General features: G+C 42.6%; 1 protein-coding gene across 3 annotated transcripts in view; it reads right to left on the reverse strand.

Annotated features, from left to right (window-relative positions):
• The window catches only part of LOC148518409 (two pore channel protein 2-like), an 87,201-nt gene that overhangs the window by 21,481 nt on the left and 40,388 nt on the right, over positions 1-25,332 (reverse strand). For all 3 annotated transcript variants that reach the window (XR_015878986.1, XM_088477392.1, XM_088477391.1), the window contains 6 exons: positions 13,440-13,558; positions 11,003-11,104; positions 10,326-10,452; positions 2,423-2,624; positions 2,008-2,152; positions 1,712-1,897 (listed from right to left, as the gene is read on the reverse strand). Coding sequence is in view for 2 of the 3 variants with exons in the window: in XM_088477392.1 (XP_088333518.1) it covers positions 1,712-1,897; positions 2,008-2,152; positions 2,423-2,624; positions 10,326-10,452; positions 11,003-11,104; positions 13,440-13,558 (881 nt within the window). In the remaining variant the exon portion in view is untranslated. The remainder of the gene's footprint in view (positions 1-1,711; positions 1,898-2,007; positions 2,153-2,422; positions 2,625-10,325; positions 10,453-11,002; positions 11,105-13,439; positions 13,559-25,332) is intronic.

The raw sequence follows: 25,332 nt of genomic DNA on the forward strand, positions 1-25,332 counted from the left end.
GCCTATCATAAGTCCCATGCCGAGCTTTCACTGTCGGGAAGCTGGCAGTCAGCATTTCGACCGCCGGCTTCCTGACTACATCCCCTTAATAATGCTACCCCTTTGTTATAATAGCCATCTATTGCTCACATACTGATATAACAATTCTGGGGCTGAGTCAGTGTTGCAAGCAAGCCGGGCACAGATGTGTGCTCGGAAATAAATGTGGATCTCTGCCTACATTGGCCGCACCTATGCATCCACACCTGCCTTATCCATTAGCTTGTAGCCGTCATCAACACCCTTGGCGCTAGAGGTCGGCCTGAAACAGATCTCGGCATAAACTCACCTCAAATACCAGCATCTACACGCCCACATCACACCCTTGCAGCACTTACTGTAGCTTATGTGCATATGCCCAGTTGCATCCCAGTTATACTGACTCAGCTGCAAGGATAGATGTGGCCGAGATATGTAGGATTCTGAATCGCCTGTAGTTGCTTATATTCGTGTATGCTCGGCTACGGAGCATGTGCAGTGCAGAAAGACCTATTTGTACAGCAGACTCGCATGGAATCAGCCCTCTCTATGTGTATGAACACAGCTGTTCTAGTCAATAAACCATTTACAGCTCATTGCCTACAAAAAGTGTCTTGTCTGCACACGAACTGGCCGTTCTGAAACCGCTTTTCGCACACGGGGAATGTTTAATGGTTTAGTGGTCTATGTACTAAGCCTTGGAGGGATATAAAGTACCAACCAATCAGCTTCTGTCATTTTTCAAACACAGCCTGTAAGATGTCAGATAGGAGCTGATTGGTTGGTACTTTATCTCTATCCACTTAATCTCTCTCTAAGGCTTTTTTGTGTTTTCACTGCACTTTACAATAAACACAAAGTTCTGTTAGGACGGTGAGTACAGTTATGATTCTCATCCACAATGTTACGAAGCAACTGAATGACTGTTCCATTATCTGTAGATAATACCAACATGCAATATAGATAAGGGGCTTTTTCCACTTCTCCTCCCTACTCTGAAAGTGAGATGCTGCTTATTTCCTTTGCTCAAAGGCAGTGGTGCTCAACATATTTATTAGCTTGGGCCCTAGGTGATAGTGTACCATGGTTCAATGTAGGGATGGCCATCGGTGTGGTTACCATCGATGGTGATATAGCAAGTGGCCATCGATGATTACAAACTATGCAATGGATGACCATTGATGGTTTCACCAATTGATGGTCATCCCTGTTCTTTGACTGGCCTGTGGGCCAATCTGGGCAGAGGCTTTGCGGGTGCCGGGGGTGGAGCTATGCTCCTCGTCACCACACCCTGTAAAAAAAAACAAAAAAAACATTTGGTTATGTTTTGCCATCGATGAAAGGAAACACAACAAGTTCCATACCGCTGATCTAACCAGAAGCTACTCTCTGTCGCAGTTATAAGAAGCCACAGCTAGGAGCAGAAATGTTCATCCTGTTTAGAACATAGCAGCACAGCATCAGCTAATAATGAACATTAGGTCTGATTCAGCTTTGTACACAAACCTGATGGTTAGTGCACAACTCAGATGTCTGAAGATCTGCACACTCATTATCAGTGCCCGGACACCGCAGACTGATTGCCAGAAGATCCAAAGACGAAGCTACAGTGCTACTGCGCCCGACTCTGAATCCGGCCCTATAGACATTATTAGTTGTGGAAGACAAATCAGAAACACAAAATCAAGCTTACCAGTTCCAAAACTGGTTCTTTGCAAAGAAAGATCTGGGATCATAAGTGTAGAGCTTCAGAAGTATTTCCATGACGTAGAGGGCAAGGAACACCCACTCCGCATTTGATATCAGCGGGTTTCTGTCATCAAGTGCAATGAAAATGGCATTCACAAGAATGACCACATCGAAAGCATAAACAAATCCTCTGAAATAGGAGAGAAAAAAAGATGAACGTTATTATTCTATCAGAACAAAAAACACACACACAAAACACAACATGGATTAACAATCCCAGCTGTTATGGAGTACACCTACTTATGCTGGACAACTCTACGGATAAACCGGCTCACTACACATCTGTAGAAATGGGGCATCCAGCACTCAAACGGATGCATACGAGCCTTCACGGTGATCACCTTAATGTTCAATAAGTCGGCCAGACGTATGAATGCTTGTTTCCCTGGGGGAAAGAACTAGAAGGTGAGGAAATAGTGGACCTTTATTCCACTGCCAGCCACTGGGCTATGTAGGTCTTCTATATCTCTCCGTTTGAAAAAAAAAGTTCTGAGTGAAGAAACATTTGTGACTATCATTTTTAATTAATATCCGTAAACTTTCAGTGAAGGCATTGTATGATATGTAGACCTATGTCAAATGTTTATATACTACTTAATTATGTTTACGAATACCAAAAAAGTATTATGTCACAAAAAGCAGGCCCTGTACCTACCCACATATGTTTGGTGTTCATCTTTAGATACCCTTAGTAGCAGTTCTCGGTGTGATTTACTGATGTCTGGTGCCACCAACTTCACCAATTTTTTCCAAGTGGTTTCTGGTATAACAAACTCTGAACCCTCTTTGACCTTAAGAGCATTAAAAGCCTCTGCCATCTTGCGACGCTTCATGTAAGCCAATTTACGGATCTCATTCTGAAAAGATTTAAATGTTGATGGGAGTCACCTCAAAATCCTAAATTCGTTAAATACCTTTTCTACTTATAGATGAATATATTGACATTTACACGCTCTACGGCAACATTACAGTACAGTCATTTATCTTTTTAGCTGTGTCTTTATATAAGAAAGGCATAGTTCTTCAGTTTTGATGCCTTGGGTTACATGACCTATGTAAACAATTGTATCCAATACAGTGAGCACTGCAGAGTCATGTAACCAAAGCAACCGAAGAAAGCTACAGAAATAAATGGAATTTTTCTTTCATCTATGGGGGACACAGGTGGGTAGAGGAGCTGGAGGAGTCTGGGCACCAAAAGGTTAATCTTAGAAACATCACAGGCTATTCCTCCCCAATATCCCACCCCCTGCTGCAGTCAGTAGCTCTGGCTGATCCCCGGGGCACATATGGACAGGAGCCACGATTGAAACAGGGACAGAAGGTAAGCCGCTCCTCCCACTGCAGGGAGCCATTGTACAGTGGCCGTCCCCTGAGGGAATGGCCCAGTGGTGACCCGGTCATCCGCACCCCCACTGGAGCACCAGGGACATTTTTGCAATGGATATGCCATGAAAACATAGGCAAGTCCCTGGGAGCTGGCCCGAGTGAGGAGTCTTCGCTGGGTTGGGTTTTCTCCTCCTCCACCCTTTGGTGCGACCATTTACTAGGCAGCCCACCAAAGGCTCCTGCATTTCTACTCCTAGAACAATGAGCAGCCATCTTCTCACAAACAATAGAGGACTAGCTGCCTTCTTGAGTGCTTTCCACCTTCCCTATACCTCACTGGCTGGTGCCAAGTGGGGTCTATTTACTAAGCAGTGTTAGGAGACAGAGTGAAAAGTGATAAGGTGCCAGCCAATCAGCTCCTGTCATTTTTCAAACACAGCCTGTGACATGACAGTTGGGAACTGATTGGCTGGCACCTTATCACTTTTCACTCTGTCTCCTAACACTGCTTAGTAAATAGACCCCTTAGATTCTTGTGAGAGAAGTATTAACAGGTTGCCAACATTCGGCAAAAGCATGGCCCTGCTTCACCCATTATAAAGGCAAAGCAGCGCCAATTACCGACAGCATGTTTGAAACATAATTTTGTCGAAGAGGGAGAGGGTTAACTCACCTCTCCAGCAAATCGCACTCTTTCCCTTTAATGTTTTTTTGTAAGCACAGTCCCTGGGCAGCACTGTGGTGCAGCAACGACAGCTGCTGCTGTGAAAATCAAGAGCTGCAGTTGTCGGGATGCTCAGTGCCACTGACTGTTCCTAACTTACCACACCAGATTGGTGCCCTATCTACTTAATAGAGGCGCCAATAATGACAGTGGTGCATAACACCCCCCCATCATGCTGTACACTTAGTACATGCAGGGAAGTGGTAACTGCTGCATATAACAATCACAGGCCCTGATTCAGAGCCGGACGCTCTGACAGAGCGCTCGCTCTGAATCAGGGCCGTCCCTCTGAATTTTAGAGCGGCCTCCTGGCCGCTCGCATTGCTGTGGGTGACCACCCACAGCTATAGCGAGCGGCCAAAAAGACAATCGCGATGGTCAAGACCATCGCGACCATCGGGCTTGCGACGAGACCCTTGTGGTAGGGTCTCGTCTGCCGCTAGCCCTGGAGTGCTTTTGGCTCTATCAGAGCCAAAAGCACTCCCACTGACATCACTTGTGATGTCAGTGGGGCCGGCTCCAGACGGTAGGTGTTCTCATGGGAACGCCTCCGTCTGGGCAGCCACGCCCCGGCACACCCACCAAAGGGGGCGTGCTGTCACTCACCATCGACAGCACGCCCCCTTTGTAGCAAGACCCATAGCGACGGCTTGGCCGTCGCTATCCAGGTCTCGCGCATGCGCACAACGGAACTGGCTCCCTCGTGCGCATGCGCACTGGGCCAACATCGACCCGCTTGCAAGCGCTCGCAAGCGGGTCTGAATCAGGCCCACAGTTACAGATTTTGCACCTATCAGCCATTCATACATCATAATTATCACACGTTCATACAACATACATATCACCCATTTATACAACATACATATCACCCGTTCATACACAAGTCCCTGCATGAACGCAGACTTTAGTTTTTTTCTGTGCATTCTGAACTTCTTTCTGTGTGCAAGGTGCTGCTGTTTGTCTTTTAGGCAGTCAAGACTTATGTATTCACAGACAGTTAGGATTTCTCTGTATTTTTCTGGTTTCATTTTTGCTACATATTAAATTAATTTTTGGTTAGTTTATTAGTGTTCTTCTTATTTACTGCTTAATTACAGTAACTACATCATATTAGTATTTCTCAGTTTAATTGTTTTACAGAGCCGTAACCAGGGGTGTGCGAGCAGTGCCACCGCACAGAACGCAGGACCCTGTGGGTGGCATCATCGCTACCCCACAGCCCTTACTGCTGGCTATACAAATTAATACCATTAGCAGTAGCAGTCGCCTCCGTGCTGCTCCCTCTGTCCGGGAGCAGCAGCAGTGGGTTAGGAGGCTGTAAAGTCTCCCTGTACAAGGTTCTGTGCAGGGCTGACATTCTCCTCTTAGTCCGTGACTTTGGGAGCAGCAGCAGCTTTATACAGCAGGCTGTAATCTCTCACTCAGGAGACCGGTGACAGCTGTCACAGATACACCCCATGGCAGACAAGTGAGTACAGAATGCAGGGGCCTGGGGGAGGGAGGATTCAGCAATTATATGGCTACTATGAAGTTACCAGGTTGCAGAAGTGCTGCACTTACATTGTTGGTAGAGTTGAAGTATCTTCCCTCTGCTGTGCTTCCCTGAGTGCATACTGTAAGAGGTCAGGCAGATGTTTTGACACTGAACAGGTATTTAGCCTAATTCCAGGATTGGGGAGGGGGCACCAACTCTCTATTGCACAGGATGCCAAAATGGCTAGTTACCTCTCTGTTGTTTTATACCCGTTATGTGCAAACTCAATATTAGAAAGTTGATTAATTACATAACGGTTTAATGCTATCTAATATATTGCGCTGTGGACCAAATTCAGAGATATACACTATGCACACAGTAGCTGCGTCGTTGGTCACAGCTACTGTGTGCATATATGCTAATGCTACAGGGGGGCGTCTGAAGGAAAAAGACGCCTACAGCCAGTATCTCAGATCCGAAGACGCAAGATCATATGTTTGCAGCATCGGCCATCTGAGAAAGCCTAAGGCGCTGTCGAGGCCAGTAATTCTGTGTCAGTAGATGCATACAAAGGCCTCGGCACTCCCAGAAAATGGGGATGACACGCCCCCAAATGGCTGCCGCCTGTCAATCAGGCTGCAGATTAGGGGGCACTGCAAGCGATAATTGCGAGACCCATTCTGCACATGGCAGAACGGGTCCTGCGCATTTCTGAATCAGGCCCTGTGTTATCAGAGTAATCTCAGTATCCTTAATTTGTGTCATTTTAAGGATTTACTGATAATATCGCAGTATTTTTTTGGGGGGGGAGGGGGAGATTACCTTTTTCTATATTAGCTGGTGGTTTTTCCTTTGCTCAGTAATCTCCCCCAACGTGGTCCACTTTACGTCCCCAGTGTGTGTGTTCCCCTTTTTAGAGGTCAGTATGCCAAGGAGCATTCATCAAAGGCTAACCAGGCACTTCTGTGCTAAAATTCATTTCCTGCAGGAGCTATCATGAGTAAGGGGTTTATACACTAAGCCTTGGAGAGAGATAAAGTGGATGGAGACAAAATACTAACCAATCAGCTCCTGTCACTTTACAAGCTGTGTTGGCAGTTAGGAGTAGATTGGTTGGTACTTTATTTCTATCCACTTTCTCGCTCTCCAAGGCTTAGTACATAGATCCCAAAGTCTCTAGTGCAAATCAGGATGGGCAGGGAAGGGGGGTTTGCGATGAGCGCTTTGCTATGGAGCAGCTGCCTGGCAGTGGAGCCCCTTCAGGAGCCGCAGTTAAGTCCACGCTGTTTAAAAGTACTCGAAGGGTGCCCTTTCTCAGTATGCCGCATCCTTCAAATGCAAGAAGGAGACTGCTACCTTTCCCTTCTTTAGCTCAACTTGAGGACCTCAGTGCAGAAACCTAGACTTATCCTAATAGGAGTTTCCAGATCGCCAAGCTTATCATGACTTTCTATCCTCACCCTTCCTCTGACCAAGACCACCATGTTCCCTTTTCTAATTGTGGCCTCTCAAAGACGCCATGAACAGAAAAATAGGGTTTTTCCTCAAATATACATATTCTAGATATAGATATATATTTATTGTCAGTGCAAAGAAACACAAGGATCCAATCAAGAACATCCACATGATAAATTACTGACGATAACAGATGGAAAAAAAAAAGTTTTCTTAAATAGAGATATTCTAGCCTTTATACACCTGAACCATCTATTAGACGGCAGGAGGGAAAAAACGTGATGGTTAGGATGATGACAATCTTGTACAATGCTATTACCCTTACGACAACAGTTTTCAGAGTAGATGTCTTCAATTGGCGGCAAATCGCACTCAATAATACCCACAGCAGTACGTACAACTCACTCCCCCTGGTGCTATTGTTGTACAAGACTATTATGTAGTACATCAACACACTTTCAACAACACAATGATGAAACCTAACCGAATTTTCCTTAGTTAAATTTGCAACGCGCAGTTTCCTTAAAAAGAATAGGCGCTGTTGAGCCTTCCTCATCATTGATCCAATATTATAGGTCCACGTCAGATCAGAAATAACAGTGCCCTGTAATTTAAAATCTTTAACTCACTCCACTACGCACCTACGCTGCTGTCTAAAATCAATTATTATCGCTTTTGTTTTGTTTTTAAATTAAGTTGTTATTTTCACTCCACTTAATCAACGTAGCAACCTTCTACAGCCAGTGCAGCGCTATGGCCAACCCTCAGCTCCGCTAGGGTTACGAAGGCCTTAGAAAGGTGGGCGGATTCCCTTAGGTCACGTGTGCATTGCTCTGAATTGTTGTCAGTACTCCCAATGTCAGGGAAGTGGCTACTTATATAGGTGAGCCAGTTATTGACTTGAACATCCTGTCTGCTAAGGTTTCGGTCTCTGCTGTAGCTGACGTGAGCAATCTTGATCCATTCTTGACATTGGGACTCCGTATCGAAGCAGGCCCTACAATCCCTTCCATTTGAATGTTCTTTTTGGGTATGAATTGGAAATAATTGTGGGACTGGCTGCCTACAAATAAACCTTCCTGCCCTCTACATCTCCTAAACCCAGGACCTCTTCAATTCAGTACTTTCATTCTCAGGGCAAGCCAAGATTTCATCCCTCCTCTAGGAACCAGGGACTGGTTTCTACACCAACCTTTTCCTTGTACAGAATCCGGACGGTTCTTTCCGCCCCCATCCTCAACTTGAAGTCACCAAATGTCTACCTCAGGGTTCCCAAGTTCAGGTTGTAACATTTCCAGTCCATCATGCATGCCTTGGAGCCAGGGGATTTCATGGTGTCCCTTGATGACAAGGATGCAAAATTGCATTCCCATTCTCAGGGACCATCAGCAATTCCTTCGCTTTGCAGTTCTCTCAGATAATTACCAATTTCAGGCCATGCATTTTGGTTTGTCAACGACACAAGGTGCCTTTACAAAGGTAATGTCTTGATCTTCGACTTCACGGTATCTTGATTATCCCCTATCTTGACAATCTACTTATTGAGGATCAATCTCCTGTCACCCTTCAGGAACATCATCTCCTCACGGTTCAGGTCCATCTGTCACACAATTGGCTCATAAAGTTCAACCTGACTAAACTACAACGGATGCTTCACTTGGGGGATTATTTGGATACCCAGTCCCAGCGAGTTTTCTTCCCCAGGAACAAAAGTTTGGCCTTATAGACAATAGTACAATCTCTCCTACAGACGTGCCAAATGGCGGTTCATCTCTGCTGTTCTGGTAAAGTTGATCTCTGCCTTTGACATGGTGGAAGTTTCACTCCAGACGCTCTAAATGTGAAACGCGTGTCAGGAGACACGTAGCACTCGCCATTTAGCATGTGCTATGTTTTTATATTAATGTGTTGAAGCCACTGATTCTGTTATAATAACTATGTATATGGAGGGTGTCTGTTAGACATAGGGACGCTGTCAAAAGGCGCATGTGACCTGCAATACTTAGAATACTGTTTCAATTTACACACTGTTTCAATTTACCTGTAACAAGGACGCCATTAGATACATTGATTTGAGGCATTCACTTAACCTACCATAATGGTTAAGGTAAGCTAACACTGTCTGGCTTTAATATATAATATTTCTATGAGGATCAGTGCATCCTCACTTTTGGTCCCCATCAGTGTGTGGAATTATTGTAGAATATAAAACTACATATGTGTCTATGATAGCTACGGAGGTATTAACCCACAGCATAATAGGGATATTTAATCTCAGAGATAGCGAGATCTCACCTTGGAACCGTTACACCATATGAATATATAAGGTGTATCTAATATCTTCTAACCGGCAATATAATAGCAAGAAAAGGAACTCCAGTTTCCAATACATGTGTAAACTTACAATATATATGAGACCCCTCATTTATGTTATTGATATATGGAAATATTAGAATGGTGATCTTGGTAGTAAGCTTTATTATCCAACGCCAGAGACTTATCTATAATATTCTGCCTCTGAGATAATGTGATATTCAGATATATTACAAATCGCAAACAAATAGACTTCCTTTATTAAAGTGGGACAATAGTACCCCTGAGAAATACATAATATTGCATCGTATCAATTGAATTAAGGGGAAGTGTGGTATGTCCCTTGTACTGCAGACACCAAGTTAATAAACTCAGAGTAAGCCAATTGGCTACATGATGATGAGTATACAATAAAAAATAAAAAAAGTAACACAGTAAAAACGATAGTGGTCACACGATTTTATTTTATCTATTTTTCATTCCTTTATATTTCGTGTATTGTTATTTTAGATCGGACTAATAAAAGTTATATTTTAATATATCAGAATGTTTTCCCAATTCAGTCGACATACCTATTGCCATCCTGTATAGTCCTGATCCGTGAGTGCCCCATAAAGGAATTAATTTTCTCTTCTTTCGTGTTCATACTGTCATTTTATTCCAGGGTGTACCTTCTTTAAGTTAATTGATTACTTCATCATAGATAGACTTATAATAAGGAAGGATCTAGGGCTAGCAAACTAGTTAATATATCTCTGTGCGGGTAATCTTGTTTCTTTAAATATTTTTAGACAGTCAAAGCACTAGTTCAGCCTCACAGTCATTGCCTCGCGGGATGATGACGTCAACTCTGACTGGAGAAGCTAAACCAGCTTTAAAAATACGGGGAGACTAGCATAAATCCTGGCAGTGGCTGAAGATCGGGAGCCATTACACTTAGCCCCTAGCATCTCTCTCTCTAGAGCATGAGACGCCTGGCGCGACTATGCCGTTCTGGGATGTGTAGTGTACAGTCTTAAAAAATATTTTGTCTTATTCTCATTACAGATGCAGCGACGCACCACTCAAAGCATACTAGAGACACAGGAATTAGTTTTAAACACGTACAAAGTCGCAAATTAAGCACAACAGAATTTGGGGTGAGAAAAACCTGCGGCTGCTACTTCATAGCACTTCCTATACAGAGTCAGACTTATTCACACACAGATGTACTAATTCAAGCATTCAATAAAACAATCTACCTGTATAAATGTAATAGCCTACCTTCAAGTGTTTTCTGTAATTGTTGTACACGACAGCTAAGAAGACTGACATAAAGATGTAAGTGTTCAGAATAATATAGGCTATAAAGAAGATGGAGTACCACCAATTGTAGTCATACGCTGGCATCCTGAAAGGTAGACAGAATCATACATGAACACGTGATAAAGGCAAAGTGTGGACATATTATGGTAAAAACACACTGAGGACACATTAAGTTGCTCTGATTCAGCATCATCATGCATAGGGGCAGTGTCCCCAAAATAGGTTAAAAAAAACAAATTAAAAAAAGTGTTCTCTATGTTGTAATATATAGGAGTAATATCAGAGGATGAAGGAGAATGTTAAACTGCAGTCAGTATCATGTCATTACTAATATTACTCCACAGTAAGCATCACATTATTATAAAAATATGCAATTTTGTTTTTTTATAACATTGGCTAAAACCATGTTTGCTCTGAGAAATATATATATATAGCGCTCATAAACCCCCCTTTCTCATGTTACAATCTTAATGAGCAGCTCCACAATTTAGCGCAGTTGTATTCATATACCTTATAAATCTGAGAAAGTAATAGTGATACTATAGTGTTGCATTTAATATCAAACTAATAAGAAATATACACACACTACACCTTTTCTTTATGCTAATGATCCCTATACATGCGGCAATACTTACATGACATCAGGACTATTCGCAGTAGTTACCAGCACATAAAGATTAAATACACCTTCCAGGTAGTTTTCAAAGTAAGGCTCTCCTTCAGCTGTCTTCAGCTTTCTGCAAATAACAGAAAGATATCGGATAAAGAACGAATTCATAGAACATCTATAAAGCTAAATACTATACCATACCAAAAACAGAGACACAAGGTGCTTCCCATTTGTATTATAAGGCGCCTGTTAAGCATAGGTCAACGTTTCTGCAGACCATTCGTTAGGAGCCAGTGATATCAATGACAAATCGATATGAAAATCTGGTTACAGTGACTAAAGGGCCTACGGTAAAGAGACACTAATTTTTTCAAGGAACATTTATAATATTCCCATATTATTTTACACCTACATAGAAAACTTAAAAGCACTTAGCAGCAACAGCAATACAGTAAAATGTTGCATACAACATGGATAAAATAACTAAAGCAACTTTAAGAATAATGACAATAAAGAAAATATGAGGAAGTATTGGTGGCAATAGCTCCTACCATCTTGGATGAGGGGGCTGCCGCTGCAGAAGGAGAGGTGGACACAGTCCCGGCCAGCTGGGTCCTGGTGTCTGCACAATGGATCTGGCAGCCACTGGGACCGTGGCACATGCACAAAACACTGGCTTCTAGGGACTGCATTGGCTGCAGCCCGGGTAGGACTGCCTGAAAGTCAAAGGAGCAGCTTCCCACTGGAAGCACGCTCTCAGGGGGAGAAAACACTTTCCAATGGGAAGTTACTGCCAGTCAGTGTAACCAGTGCAGTCACAGATTGCAACTGGCTCAATGAGGTGGCGGGTTTTACTTGGGGTGTTACAGCCTCTACGTTAAAGGCAGCCACATAATCTATTGAAAAATTATTTACAACGGTTCTCATATTCCCTATTCTCCTATCTTTTTTAACCCACTTCCTTCTTCCTCTCTAAGCCAATTTCTTTATAGGGTATTGTTCAATTATTTAATTTTTTTTCATGCAAATGGAAATTAATATTGTATTATTATACATTACCCGTTTATGTTGATATACATATCTGTTTGTATGTGTATTATATCTTCACCGTTTGTAGAATTTGGAAAAAATAAATGTTCCAATGAAAACACTTTGGGAAAAAAAAAATGTGCATTCATGTTAAATTAGATGTTAATAGTGGAATCGGTATGAAATCCTGGCAGTCGGGATACCTGCTGTCAATATACCGACAGCGGCAACCCGATGCTCAGGATCCTGACATGGGTCTGGTAAGTATATATTTAAGCCTCCCCACTTCTCCCCCTAACCCTCCTTTCCTGCATCCTAACCCTCCCCACCCCCTAACCTTCCCCAGGGGGTACCTAATCTAATCCCCCTTCCCCCGTGGCTAAAACCTAACAGGCCCCGCTATACTTCCGATCGGCTTCCCGGCTGTCGGGAGTCGGGCATCTGTTTGTCCACTACTGTCTGTATTCCGGCGCCGGGCTTCTGGCTGGGTAGTGGCATTCTGATGCCAGAATTTCGTCAGCCAGGATGCCGGCTGTAGGTATCATAATCATAACTAGATCCCGTTAGTAGTGTTTTTTTCCTATGAGTAAAGGTACCAGTATTATGAAAACAGGTACCGGTAATCACCTATACTGCTGAAGCTCCTGTGGGCAGGTATGTGTAACCTAGTCTATAAAGTAGCTAAAACTCAGGAGTCTAGTCATACAAGTTCCAGGAAGGACAAGTAAAATATATTGGCAATGACAGTAGAAGAAATTCCTGTTTCCAGGAAGAAGGTGCCGATACTGGTTATTAGCATGGTGGAATTAAGATATTACATCTAGATATAGGACTCACTCTTTATTTGAAAAGGATTGTATCAGAATTGTGCCAAGGTAGCCCGGGTAGTACACAAAAGGAAGTGTATCCTCACTTCCACATAAGGGGCAGATGAACTAAGCTCTGGAAGTGATACATTGGAGAATGATAAATTACCAACCAGTCCGCTCCTGTCATTTTTCAAACACAGCCTGTAACATGACAGTTAGGAGCTTAGTACATCTCTCCCACACTAATAGATTGTAATAGGAAGGGTCTACAACTTAGGCGCCAAGTACAAGAGTAACTCTAGTAAAAACATGTAATGTTATTTATCTTTATATAAGACAAGGTTCTCCTTTTCATTAGGATCTTCTATTTGTAAAAAACAATTATTCTCCATACAAGTGGTGAAGGCAGAACTGGGAACACTTAATGCCAAACATTGTAGACAAAAAGTACATTATATTCTGGCCAGTGGGGTAACTACCTTGGAACACAACAACTTTCTAATTTACAGAGCGAAAACACATATTCCCAACCAATACAAAATAAGTACAAATTCTTCTGATTCCTAAATATTAACATCATGGAACCACAGAATTGTGGGTAGGTTTATGTAAATGAACTTTTACCTGCTCCCAAAGAGTTTCAGAGCCATGAGAGAAAAAATGAGCACACTGAACATGAAGAGAAGCAAGACATAGAGGATCTCAGGTAATGTGTTTCTGATACTGCGGAATGCTCGGCGAATCTGCAGAAGACACAGCAATAAATACATTTAGGGGAAATAAAAGCAGGAGATACTATGCAGTTAGTAGTATTAATAAAAGCTTCATATATGCAGCTGATGTGTAGCCCAGAAGGGTATGGTCATAGGGCTATGCCCAATCACCCCCCACTAGACCACCCCTGATTCCCTGTTAAGCTTCCAATTAAGCACAACTGGTCATTTCTGTAATTAATGTGTTCTCTTCAATTTGTGGAGCACCCCACTTGTCTGTCTGCAGCGCCTTGAACATACCTCCCACTTGTCCCCAATTAAGTGAGAGTCCATATTTGAGGGGAATGTCCCATCGTCCTGATTATCAGTTGGAAGGAATGGCCCCCGCTGTTTGATGCCCTTTGCATACCGATGCAGCATTGAAGGGATGCTTTTCGAGGAGGGAAGGGGGGAGTTGGGGGTGTTTCGCCACATAGGAAGTGCTAGGCATGCCACCGATGCGTGGCCATGATCATTGTCATGTGAACATGCCACATGACCAGAACACATCCACATCGTCTACCAGCTGCGTCCTGATTTAGAATTGTACAATGTTGGGAGGTATTGTGTGAGCTGCTGTTAGATAATATATTTGTGTTGCATATCAAGCAGCAGACAAAAAGCCATTATTTTGTGTGATATGACAAAGTTACCAGCCTCATGAGCTCAGTAAGGGGTTTCTCCTATTTGTTTAGCACTAAACAACTGACAGCACTGACAAACTAGTAGATATGAAAGGAAGAACCAATAACTCACTAAATACAGCAGTTTGTAAAAAAAAAAAGAAAAGAAAAACAAAACCAAAAAAATATGATCTTTTTTTTTTTTCAAAAATGTTTTTATTGAAGTCAACAAATACACTTTGGTACACAAGTAAATATGACAAGAAACAATGACATAATTACAATTTATAGCATACAGTTCACTTGTGGTTTGAGGTAATAGACTTGCCACAATTTTCTCTTTTTACCGATCAATTGAAAATTAAACAGTAATATATTATAATGACTTCAACCATAATAGAAGAAATGAAGGGGGAAGAAAGTAGATGGGTGATGGGGGGGTGGGGGTGGGGATAAGTATAAGAAGAGAGAGATGAAAAAAAGGAGAAAATAGATTAAAAAAAAAAAACAGAGAAGAAGAGGAAATAAAGTGGGATGGGGGTTATGAGCCATGCACTCCCAGGGTCAATCCCTTACTAATAAGTTGGGAGTGGGGAACTTGGATAGCATCTCTGCACAAGGTTTAATTTGAAAATAATTGTAAATAAGATAACCCCAACTTGTTGATAACTCACTAGTGTATGATTATCCCATGGGGGTGCTGCCACAGACAGTAATAAATGATACACAAAATATTGGGTTATATTCCAGGAATAACTAGAGTTTCCAAGGGTTGTAAAAAATTATTATTAATTATTTCGGCTGTAGCTAAAAAATGTATCCTGCAACAATGGATTGCTCCTACCCCTCCTTCATTAACCATGTTCAAAGAGAAATTATTTTATATTTTCAAAATGGATTGGGTCAACTCTTCTATCAACAAGGAAAAGAAAGCAGAACAATTCTTCTTAATTTGGGAAAGCTTTATTGAGGCTTTAAATCCTGAGATTAAAAGACAAATAGAACAGTGTTTCAAATCAACACAATGGTATGAAACTAGAATACTGCTACAAGACCCCCCAGTAATTTACGCTTAAGAGAAAAAGAAAAAAAAAAAGAAAAAACCTACATAAATAAAAGAAGAGTAGTAAGGGATTGACAAAAAGAGAAGAAAAAAGCACTGTCTCTTTGTTGGCGCACAGAAAGAAAAATAGATTAAAATATAACTTTTAATTATAAATATCTAAAATAACCTAGCCTTATTAGTAAAATATTCTGTAAAAATAAAAATCATGAAACAAACACATAAATGTATATTATTCTGGTATTCCTTTGTCAAAATTAAACAATAACACAATAAATAGTGTGTTTGTCTCTGTGTCCTTATTGTTGTTGTTAATTGAATTATAGGAATTTCTTTTATTGATAATTCATTCTCAAGTGGATTGTGCCTATTACAAACCTACAGTTGTGGATAAATGGTAATTCTGTTGGATATTTTTAATTATATTAAATATATATAGGTAATCAATTCCCTCATGTAGAGGGGCTCTAAACCAGAGATAATGATAAAATCCAAGATATATATGCTGTAAGTATTATGACTGCATTGTCTATCTGTCTGTTTATTTACTTATGCCAATGAGGAGGTGTGTCGGAGGTCCTCTGCCTGGATTGGTTAGTGGGACTGGTGATGCACGATGAGAAAACCCCGTGATATTTACTTAGCAGAGCATCCCACTGATTGGTCTAATGGTACATGTGATGACACTGACGTGTCGTTATTGGATGATACAGGGACGGTCAATGATTGGCGGCTGACACGATGATGCAGCAGCGCTCGGATTGGCTTACGAAGCACACTTAAACGGTGCTGTATTACACATTTGGGTTGCCTTGACAAAAGATTAGTGAAACGTACGTCGGCGTTGGCGGCTGTTGCCGCGTGTCATGTCCATGTTGTGACAAAATAAATAGGAACTTATCTTTTCCTTTTTTTGATTTGTATCCTCAACTAAAGTATTAAGAGATTGGCAAACCTATATGATGTGGAGATAATGATATAGGGCAGTAAAAATCCCCATAGTTTGAACACCGTATGGTTTACACGGTGAACATAAGAAATACTTGTTTGCAATTTACATATGTGTAAAACCCTATAGCCCTACAGGGGGAGTCAAAACAACTAGTATTGAACCGATAGTTTTTTTGCTTTCCCATAGAGGGCGTTGCAAATAACTAACTATAATATGCACAGGACAATACAGCTATGAGAAAATGCACAATATCTAACATATATGTAAATTTCACAACCCCATAGGGGAAATTATAATACTGATATTGAATTAATACAGCCTTCTGACGCTTGCGGCTGTTGCCGCGTGTCATGCCCATGTCGCGATAAAACTAATAGGTAGAATTTTTATACCCTCAACTAACGTATTGAGAGATTGGTAAACCTATATGATGTGGAGATAATGGCATGAGGCAATAAAACTCCTCATATTTGAGTACTGTGTGGTTTACATTATAAACATAAATAATATTTGTTTGCATCTTACACATGTGAATAACCCTATAACCCTACAGGGGGAGCTTTAATAATAATATTGAATCAATATAATTTCTCTGCTTTCCCATAGAGGGTGCTATAATAAATAAACTATATATGCACATAATAATGTAACTATAAGTGAATGCATAATCGTTTATATATGTGAAAACTCCACAACCCCACAGGGAAAGCCACAATATTAGTACTGTACTACTAGGGTTTTTATGCTATGCGATGAATGGACCATACGTGTATATGGTATGAATAATACCAAATATTAAGGGGTTATGTTTAATTGCCCGATACAATTTCTATAAGTAGTAATTTATACGATTGATGAACAATATGTAGCCTTATAAAGAGGGATAGTCAATACTTTGAAATGAGATATGGATACATGTTCCCATGTGGCGTAACCCAAGTTGAAGAAGCACTTTTCCCCATAGAGGGCGCTATAATTACTACAGTGGCAATAGTTGTTGGTTTACAGTCTCAATCACTAACTTTATATAATCAATGGCAATACGAGACTGGTCAAGCATATAAGTTGCATGAACGCAGTATTAGTTTGAGATATCCAACAGAATTACCATTTATCCACAACTGTAGGTTTGTAATAGGCACAATCCACTTGAGAATGAATTATCAATAAAAGAAATTCCTATAATTCAATTAACAACAACAATAAGGACACAGAGACAAACACACTATTTATTGTGTTATTGTTTAATTTTGACAAAGGAATACCAGAATAATATACATTTATGTGTTTGTTTCATGATTTTTATTTTTACAGAATATTTCACTAATAAGGCTAGGTTATTTTAGATATTTATAATTAAAAGTTATATTTTAATCTATTTTTCTTTCCGTGCGCCAACAAAGAGACAGTGCTTTTTTCTTCTCTTTTTGTCAATCCCTTACTACTCTTCTTTTATTTATGTAGGTTTTTTCTTTTTTTTTTTCTTTTTCTCTTAAGCGTAAATTACTGGGGGGTCTTGTAGCAGTATTCTAGTTTCATACCATTGTGTTGATTTGAAACACTGTTCTATTTGTCTTTTAATCTCAGGATTTAAAGCCTCAATAAAGCTTTCCCAAATTAAGAAGAATTGTTCTGCTTTCTTTTCCTTGTTGATAGAAGAGTTGACCCAATCCATTTTGAAAATATAAAATAATTTCTCTTTGAACATGGTTAATGAAGGAGGGGTAGGAGCAATCCATTGTTGCAGGATACATTTTTTAGCTACAGCCGAAATAATTAATAATAATTTTTTACAACCCTTGGAAACTCTAGTTATTCCTGGAATATAACCCAATATTGCCCATTCTGGTGTTAATGGAAGATAATTGATTAGGTCAGCTAGCACATATTGTTTCACTTCCATCCAAATTTTTTTTGATGACCCTACAGTCCCATAGGCAGTGGTATAAAGATGCCTCTAAATGGGCGCATTTTGGACACGCAGAGGAGGTTGCAATACCAATCAAGTGACAACGTTTGGGAGAAAGATAGCTCCTATAGAATAATCTGTAGAACATTTCTCTGTGAGTTGTAGCTGTCAATGTTTGGAGGGAATACTGTAGCGTGCACAAAATATTACTTTGTTAGATTTGGAAAGCAAGTCTGCCACTTAGTGATACCAGTGGAGAATGTTCCCGTAAAAGTAAGGAATTCTTAGTAGGTGGTAAAACAGGGATATAGCCCTATATCGTGTTTAGGCATATAATAAGAAGTAAACCAAGTCCAAACCAGATAGGAACTGTCTCTCTAATTCATAGTGGGCGAAATGATTTCTATGTAGAATCCAGTCATGAATGTATCTACATATTGCAGCTTGGTTATAAAGGAGAGTATGGGGAAAGTTAATTCCCCCCTCTTCCTTAGTGCGTTGAAGAATTTTCAAACTAAGTTTTGTTTTTTTGTTATTCCAGATAAATTTCCGAAATGCGGCATCTATCTTTTTAATATCAGTTAAAGTGAGAAGTATCGGGAGGACTTGTAGAGGGTATAGCAGTTTAGGGAAAATTATCATTTTTATTAGATTGGCCCTTCCTAGGTAAGAAAGCTGAAAATGTTGCCAGCTGTCCATTTCCACACAAATTTTATTTATTATTGAGGTAACATTTAAAGAATATAGGTTGTTAATATTCTTGGGTAATTGTATACCCAGGTAAGGTATGCTGGAAGATGCCCATTTTAAGCCTCCTAAATTGTCTCTAGGTCTAAAAGGTCTATTACCCAAAGCTAGTGCCGTAGATTTAGTAAAGTTAATAGTAAATCCAGAAATGTGACCAAATCGTTCCAATTTTTCGAACAAGGGGGTCAAACTAACCTCTGGATTAGATATGAAAAGCATGAGATCATCCGCAAAAGCTATAAGCTCTAATTCGTAATCTCCAATGGAAGCACCGCGTAACAGCGACCAATCTTGAAGAGAACGGATTAGCGGGTCAAGTGCTAAATTGAATAAAAGGGGTGAGAGCGGACACCCCTGTCTCGTACCTCTAAACATATGTAATGTGTTGCCGAGAAGGCCATTGACAAGTAACTTAGTACATGGATTCAAATAAAGATATTTGATCATATTAATAAAAGACGTACCAAATTCCCTGGCATCGAGAACTAGGAACAAATATTCCCATAGAATTTTGTCAAAGGCCTTCTCAGCGTCCAAACTCAACAAAATAGTGGAAGATCTCTGATCCGCTGGGGAGGAGGCCAGAACTGCAACTGCCGAGCGAATGCCCAACACCGATTGGCGGCCTTTTGTGAATCCTAGTTGATGTGGGGTAAGGATTGTCGGCATCATATTATGTAATCTAATCGATAAGATCTTTGCCAAGATTTTATAATCCTGGTTAAGCAAAGTAATGGGTCTGTATGAAGACAACAAGGAGGTATCCCTATCTGGTTTGGGAATCAGGATTGTTGTTGCCTCGTTAAATGAGGGATATGGAATGTTATTCGAGTAGATTTGTTGCAGTAAATTGGTAAGTGTAGGTGTAATGTCGTCTTTTAGGATATTATAGTAATTTGCTGTAAAGCCGTCAGGGCCAGGTGATTTATTCAATTTGAGCGATTTAATAGCCATGAGAACTTCCTCCTCTGAAAAAATATGATCTTAAAACTCTAAGGACCTGATTCTGAATCGGACTCAATGTCGATATTGGATGCAGTTGAGCGATTGTCCTGTACATGCAAGTTGCATGGCGCATGCACAAAGTTGCTGTGCCAACTGGGGCGCATGGTCTCAGAAACGACTTGTTGGGTGTTCCTAGGCCTGGTAGGCCATGACTGGGGGGTAACCCATCTTGTGGGTATGTTATGGGAGTGTCGCTGAAGTGGTTGCAAGCTCCTTATTTAGAATGTTTATAGAAATAGGTCACCCAAAGAAACAGAAATATAATACATATTGCTGGAAGATATTCTGCTTCACACAAATATTACATTACAAAAAGCAGAGATTAATATCTCCTAACCTGTGCACTACATTTTACTAGAAATTAAAAACATATTGATTTAAGAGGAATGAGATAATTTAGTCTGACCATTCAGTAGCCAAAAGGGAAAAAAAACTCAGTGTTGAAGGACATGTGCAAGCCGTACTTGTGACTGGTACAATTACAATGTAACAATAAATGCTCTTTGTATGGTTAAAAATAAAGAATTTAATAAATTATTTTTCTTCGAGGTCCATAGGAATTACCTTGGGATATATAGTTGCACAGTGTCAATTGCACCAAACAGCAAAGCTTTAGAGCTCCCAGCATCCACTGGTCCCGCCCCCAGCCACAGGCATTCAGTTCGTGACTAAGCCTCGCAGTAAAAGACGGAGAATGGAGAAGGAAGAAACACTCAACAAGCGAAGAGGGAATCTGTGATATAAAGCTTTAAAGAACAGGTTCATCTAAGGCCAGGTGCGTCAGGGTGGGTGCCCTGTAGACCCTATGGACCTCGAAAAAAAAAAGAATCAAAAAAGGTATGTTACACCATAATTGGGGACGCTCCTGAGCAGACAGTTGAATCCGCTGCCTAAAGGAAGCATCCTGGGAGGCATACGTATCAAAAGCATAGAACTTTATGAACGTAGTCAGGGGAGACCAGGTGGCTGCCTTGCAGAGCTGTTCAGCCGAGGCACCCTGTCTTAACGCCCACGATGGTCCAACAGACAGAGTGGAATGGGCTGTCACCCTGTTAGGAACAGGGAGATTAACCTGAGTATAGACCTGGGTCATACGGAGCCAGCGGCACAAAGTCTGTTAATTTGCTGGCCAACCTCTTTTGTGGAATCCATACAACACAAATAGATAATCTGTTTTACTGATGGACTCGCGTGCGCACTGCCCGGCCATCGACCCGCTTGCGAGCGGGTCTGAATCAGGCCCTCTATTCCAAACTCTGAATCAGGCCCTTGGTCCGATCCACATAGATCCAGAGGGCTCGAACCACATCAAGGCCGACTCGAATTTCCTCGTTAATATGGAAACCACCTTTGGAAGGTAGCCCACCTTGGTACGGAGGACAGCTCTATTCTGATGAGACACCAAGTAGGGAGAGCGACACGACAGAGCTGCCAGGTCAGACACTCTACGAGCTGAAGAGATAGCCAGGATAAAAAGCGTCTACGTCGTCAGCCATCTCAAGTCCACATTATTCAAAGGGTTCAAAGGGATGCGTCTGCACTGCCCTGAGAACCAGAGACAAATCCCACGGTGCTACCGGTGGGAGGAATGGAGGTTGCAGAAGCAGTACTCCCTGCATGAATGTTCTAACATCCAGCAAAGGAGCAATCTTGCATTGTTACCAAACAGTCAAAGCCGAAACGTGGACTCTCAAGGTAGCCAGGCAAAGACCTAAGTCTAATCCAGCCTGGAGAAAACCAAGTACCCTGGCCACCTTGAATATCTTCGGGTCATATTTCCTGTTATAACACCACAGAAAAAGTGACTGCCAAATCCTGTGATAGATGCGAGCGGAAGCAGGCTTCCTCGCTCATAGCAGCATCTGCATCACTAACGGAGAAAGCCCCCTGGCCTTTTAAAAACGGAAGACTCAAGAGCCAAGCCGTCAAAGCCAGCAGAGGTAAATCCTGATAAAGACACGGGCCCTGTATTAACAAGTCCTGTCGCAGAGGCAGTGGAAACGGACTGTCTATTTATAGATGTGTCAGAACTGAAAACCAATGCCTCCTGGGCCAGGCAGGAGCTATTAGAACCATCCTGCCGCCTTCTTGTTTGAATTTCCTGACAACCCTTGAGAGGAGGGAGATTGGAGGAAACAGGTACGCTAACCTGAAGTTCCATCTCACAGCCAGGGCATCCACGAAGGCTGCTGAGGGGTCTTTTGTCTACGTCTGGTAACCCCCACCTGTCCACCAGGATTTGAAACACCTCCGGATGAAGAGCTCATTCTCCGGCGTGTATGTCCTGGTGACTTAGGAAGTCCGCATCCCAGTTGAGAACACCTGGGATAAAAATTGCCGAGATCGCAGGCAGATGGCTCTCTGCCCACAGCAGAATTTTTGCCACCTCCTTCATGGCTGCCGAACTTCGTGTGCCTCCTCGATGGTTTATGTAGGCCACTGCCGTTGCATTGTCGGACTGAACCTGGACAGACCTGCCTTGCAGAAGGTCCTGTGCAAGAAGAAGTGCCGTGTACACTGCCCGAAGCTCCAATATATTTATCGGTAGATGGCTTTCTTGGTCTGTCCACCTTCCCTGAAAGGTGTGCTGACCGATCACTGCTCCCCATCCTCTTAGACTTACGTCTGTGGTGAGGAGAACCCATTCCGGACCCATAACGCACAACCCTTGCTGACACATAAATCATCTGATGCTTTATCTTATGATGCTGACCATCATACAGCTGGCCCCACCAGCTGTAGGCCCTGGAGTGGAAGTGGGCATAAGCCACCATGTCGAATGTGGCCACCATGGAGCCCAGAATCTGCATAGCAAAGTGGACTGATGCTACTTGATTGCACAATAGACTGTGCACCCGAGACTGTAGTGCCACAATCTTGTCCTCCGGCAGAAAGATCCTCTGTTGCAGAGAGTCCAGCCGTGCACCATTCGTTGAGTCGGTGACAGGGAAGATTTCTTCCAGTTGATCACCCAGCCATGCTCCTGTAAGCAAACAATATTCATTCATAGATGACATTGCAACATCTCCCGAGACTGGGCCAATATCAGGAGGTCGTCTAGATATGGCAGTATCCTGACTCCTTGTTGCCTGAGATGAGCTGTCATGACTGCCATTATCTTTGTAAATACCTGTGGCCAGACCGAAGGGTAGAGCCTGAAATTGAAAATGTTGCTGATCCACTGCAAACCTGAGAAAGGTCTGGTGGGATTCTGCAATCGGGACATGCAGATATGCATCCTGAATGTCCAGCGAAACCCTGAAGTCTCCCGACTCCATTGCCAGCATAATTGACCGTAGAGTCTCCATATGGAACTTCGGAACCCCGACAAATCTGTTGAAAGATTTTAGATTCAGGATAGGTCGGTGCGACCCATTGGGTTTTAGGATCAAAAATAAATTTGAGAAGTAACCCCTTCCCCGTTGCGTCACAGGAACTGGGACTACGACTCCTGAGTTCAGGAGGGCCCCCACAGTTCCCTGGCCGAGACTCTGACTGGGTCCGCAGGAAGATTTGTAACCACAAACCTCTGAAGGGGAGGCCTTCGGAATGTTATGTCATAATCGTGAGCAACCAGCTCCCGCACCCAGGCATCTGTAGTTGTCTGATGCCAAGCCCGGGAGAACTGTAACAGTCGGCCTCCAACCCTGACATCCTCTAGGGGTAGGCCCGCCCCATCAGACAGTAGGCTTACCGTCTGACTTGGATGCCGGGCACTTGGTTGACCAAGACTTCCTTGTGGGTCCTCTATGAGACTGACCATGACTGAGCGATGACTGTTTCTTTGTCTTCTAGAAGTAGATGTAGATGGTAACTCCGCAGACCTCGGTGTAGCCAACAAAGTCATAATGTCATCTAATACTGGTCTAAACAGCACCTTGCCTGTCAAAGGTAAAGATTCTAGAGCCTTTTTAGACCCTGGATCTGCCTACCAGTTCCTTGGACAAAGAGTTAGCAGACCCTAGACACCATGATGCCTGCGTCAATACCTGCTTCCCCAGGTACACAGCCGCCTCCTGTATCTGCTCCAGAAGGAACTTCTGCTCTCCTGTTGGGTCGACCATAGTCTCCCTTAGAGACCTCGTCCAATCTTCCATAGCCTTTGCTACCTAAGCTATAGCCGTAGCAGGTCTGGTGATGGCCCCAGATAAAGAAAACATTCATTTAAGATGAGCATCAAGTTTCTTATCCATACTCACCTTTAAGGAGGATACTGCCGGATTAGGCAATGTAGTGCTCCTAATTAATCTAGTGACATGAGCGTCTACTGTGGGGAAAACCTCCCATTTATTACACGCTCCAGGTGCAAATGGGTACTGATAGGTTAATTTCCTAGTGGGCGTAAATGCTTGCTAGGAGTTTCCCATGCCTCAGGCATGAAATTTGTCAACTGCCCTGAGTGCGGGAAATAGTCTTTGGCCACCACCTGACGTCTAAAGACCACCTCCTTAGATGTCAGTGCAACCTCCTCCTCCTGAATATTGAGGACAGACCTCACCGCTCTTACCAGATAGCGAACATCCACCAAGGATTGATGATCCTCCTTTACAGAGACTGACCCAGGAGTCAGAGTCCTTGTCTGACTAGAAGGTTGAGTCCGACTCTTGAGGCAGTTATACCGATACCTGACAGTTTTTAAAACATATGCAGTGTACATACAGCAGCTGCTATACAGTCACATTCAAATGCAAAATGATGCGCAATTGCTACAGCAATATGGACTCAACTAAACCAACCCCTGGAGGGGGATGGTAGGATCAAAGGCGAAACTGGGGGGGGTGCATGCCAGATCCGCCATATTTAATGTAGTTAGCGGTAACTATTACATCAGGGCAGGCGTCTGCTGCGCTGCAGCCTGCATACTATCCTAGTGAAACAGTACCAGCCGTGAGCTGATCACAGCTCGCGGAACGACAGCCAATCAGGAGCTGCCGCTCCTGATTGGCTCACGGTCGGTGCCTTGTTTGCATTGCCGTGGGAGCCAGCAGCAGCATGGGACACACTTTTTTTTTGTTTACATTCTAAACTTTGCAGAGTCGGGGGCGGGTGCAGTACAGAGCAGCTGCACAGTGCAGACAGTGTGTAAGTGAGCCACTGTGCAGCCAGTGAGTGAGGCAGAGAGCCTGCGGGGGGGGGGTGGGGGGGTAGTTATCTGCGCTCTGCAGGCAGGAGAGGTCAGTGCTGGGGGGACGCAGTGCGATCTGAGGGGGGGGGGTCTGTGAGATCTGTAAGAGGGGCAATTGCCATATGTCAGGGGGAACTGTGTGTTCTGTGGAGGGGCAGTGCAATTTGTGAGGGGGGAGGGGGCAGTGTGATCTGTGAGAAGGGGGTCTGTGTGGGGGCAGTGTGATCTCTGAGGAGGGGGTCTGTGTGGGGGCAGTGTGATCTTTAAGGGGGTTATGTATGAGGGGTGCAGTGTGATCTGTAAAGGGGTGCAGTGTGAGCTGTAAGGGTGTGCTGTGTGGG

Source organism: Taudactylus pleione, unplaced genomic scaffold, assembly GCF_031769625.1.
Source record: "Taudactylus pleione unplaced genomic scaffold, aTauple2 ptg000201l, whole genome shotgun sequence".
Classification (NCBI taxonomy): Eukaryota; Metazoa; Chordata; class Amphibia; order Anura; family Myobatrachidae; genus Taudactylus; species Taudactylus pleione.